At 32.7% G+C, this 2,538-nt stretch overlaps 1 protein-coding gene across 1 annotated transcript; it reads right to left on the bottom strand.

The window, feature by feature from the left end:
• Positions 1–1,545: 1,545 nt before the first annotated feature.
• LOC139426822 (tigger transposable element-derived protein 1-like) lies at positions 1,546–2,280 on the bottom strand. Its single transcript, XM_071186914.1, has one exon. The coding sequence runs from the start codon at positions 2,278–2,280 to the stop codon at positions 1,546–1,548; it is 735 nt and encodes a 244-aa protein (XP_071043015.1).
• Positions 2,281–2,538: the final 258 nt, after the last annotated feature.

Here is a 2,538-nt window from a genome sequence, read left to right as displayed (position 1 = left end):
AACTTTAGAGTAAGAAAAAAATGTGATGGTTTTAAAGACTATTTAATTTTAAAAGTTTCTATAGAATTAAATAAAGAATCCATTTATCATCAGGTAATGAGGGCCTCTAGAGAAATTTTCGAATTATAAAAAAATATTCAAAATAATAGGTTTTATTTTTTTAATGAAAGATGATACTTTGCATCGGTACAATTTCCTTATTATTTAAATTAATGAAGTTTTGAATTAACATTTAAGTAGAATTGTTAATTAGGAATTTTAAATGGTTAACTTATTTAAAAATTATATACGGTTTTCACAAAGATGTAAATAAAATGTAAATGTTTGTATTTTCAAAATTATTATAATAAATGACGCACGATATTAAAAAAAAATTTCAAGAAATTCTTTTTCAGTCATAAATGCTCGAAAAGTAACCTTTTTGTTGCATGGCGAACGTGTGACGAAGTTAGAATTGTGAACTTTTTTTTATACAGGGCAAACATGTAACGAAGTTCGAGATGTGACCTTTTTGTTGCATGGCAAACATATAACGAGACATGTAACATTGATACTAGTTCATAATGCGACAACGAAGCGTTCTTAAACTTTTTGTAAGGCCATGGGAAGTATACTTCGCACCAACTTAAGTAATTTTTAAATTTCGATGGGAAGCTACCTTTTTACATGTAATTTGTACGGCAATCTGCTGATTACAACAACAGAAAAATACCAATGAAGTTGTTTACATAAATTTGGATAACAGTAATGGCTAATGTAGGGTCAAAAAGCAGGACCAAAACTACGCAGCTTTCTCTCGTGCAATATTACTGATCGAATCCTTTGTAGTTATGAATACAGGAATATATTGAAGTGTTGTTTTATCACTTTAATACAAGATAGACTTATTCAGAAGGTTAGCAAATATTTATTCACCATAGCTGTTCTATTTTTCATCCAGACTGTTGCCATCCAACATATAATAAATAATTTATAATCATCTTGCTTAATCGATTCATTATCGATTAAGAATGATACTACAATATAAATTTGATTATTTATAAATACAGAAGTTCAAGTTTATAGCCAAATCTTTAGAGTAGATAAAATTGTAAAAATCCCAACCACCTTCCCACAAAAAAATGGTCTTAAAAATCAAACCAGTCTTAGGTAGTTAGCTAAATATGAATTTGTATTCTTGTAAATCAAGCTCAATTCTAAAAATATTTTAACACAACATTATTAAAAAATGGCGCTATAATGATTTAAATTCTTGCAGTATTTTTGTCATCTGTGGTTCATTAGTACTGTCTTAGGCGGGAGGGTGACCAGGAATTATCTTTGATGTCACTACCACTCAGAACTCAACCTTACGCCGTGTAATTTCTTTTTTTGGGTAACGTTAAAGGCATCATGTGATTATGTTGCCGAAGACACTGTAAGAACCAAATGCATTTGGGCAGCACTTGGATCATCATCACTTCATCACTGCCAAGCCCTTAGTATTATTTTTAAGGCTCTATCTTTCAACGGTTATGGTAGAAAGGCGCATAATTTTGAACCTAATCAGATGATGTGAACAACGCCTGGCTGGTACTCCTCTCTCCAAACTTCCACACCACAACTCATGACAGGATTTTCAGCCACGACAGATTTAACATGCACATTGCTGCATATACAAGCCAGTGGTTTTGANGATGGTAGTTTTTTCCAATATAATGCCGTCTCATCGGCGTTAAAAATCTGATGAGGTGAATAGCCTCCTTCATTGATAATTCTAGCTAATTCCAGCTTATAATTCTCGGCAGCCTCAGCATCTGCTGAGGCCTGTTCTCCTTGAAATTTAATATTGTGTAATGAGTACCTTTTTTTTAGTTTTTCAAACCACCCTTTACTCGCAACAAACGAATGATTTTCTAGCTCTGCAGAAGAATGCCCAATATTCCTTAAATGTTCATAGATTTTAAGTGCTTTCTGCTTGATAAGATTTCCACTGATAGGAATCTTTTTGGCTATACAGTCTTCCAACCAGATCATTAGCGCCCGTTCCATTTTAACCAGATTAGAATTTCGTGTGCGAGTAACACGTTTCGCACCTAACGGACAGCCATCTGCCACAGTTTTCCTTATATTGTCTGCATTTTTCTTTACGGTTCGAATTGTAGATTCATTCAACTTGTTTGATTTTGCAACCGACGATAGTTTTTCTCCGCCTTCTAAACGATTTAGAATTTCGATTTTATCTTCAAGAGATATAAACTTTCTTTTTAACCCTTTCCTTGTTTCTTTCGTGTTTGACATAATGCAAATCTAGGGTTAATAATTACTTTATTTTTATTATATCAGAACAAATGAAGAATATTACTTACAGTATTGTGTAATGTTGTCCAATTATAAACCACAAATTAAACAGCAAAAAGCTGAACGAACGGACGGTGCAGAAATTTTTTTAGAAAGACTTGGTCACCAACAAAACGTGTGCACTGTGAAAGAGCTCTGAAAAGACTAAAACCGATGTCGCTATGAGATAAGCCGGAGATAATCTTTATGTAAAAACGT

This window comes from Parasteatoda tepidariorum, chromosome 10 (genome assembly GCF_043381705.1).
Source record: "Parasteatoda tepidariorum isolate YZ-2023 chromosome 10, CAS_Ptep_4.0, whole genome shotgun sequence".
In the NCBI taxonomy this organism is placed as follows: Eukaryota; Metazoa; Arthropoda; class Arachnida; order Araneae; family Theridiidae; genus Parasteatoda; species Parasteatoda tepidariorum.
Note: the sequence above shows the minus strand (reverse complement) of the source record. Positions and strands in the feature narration are given on the sequence as shown.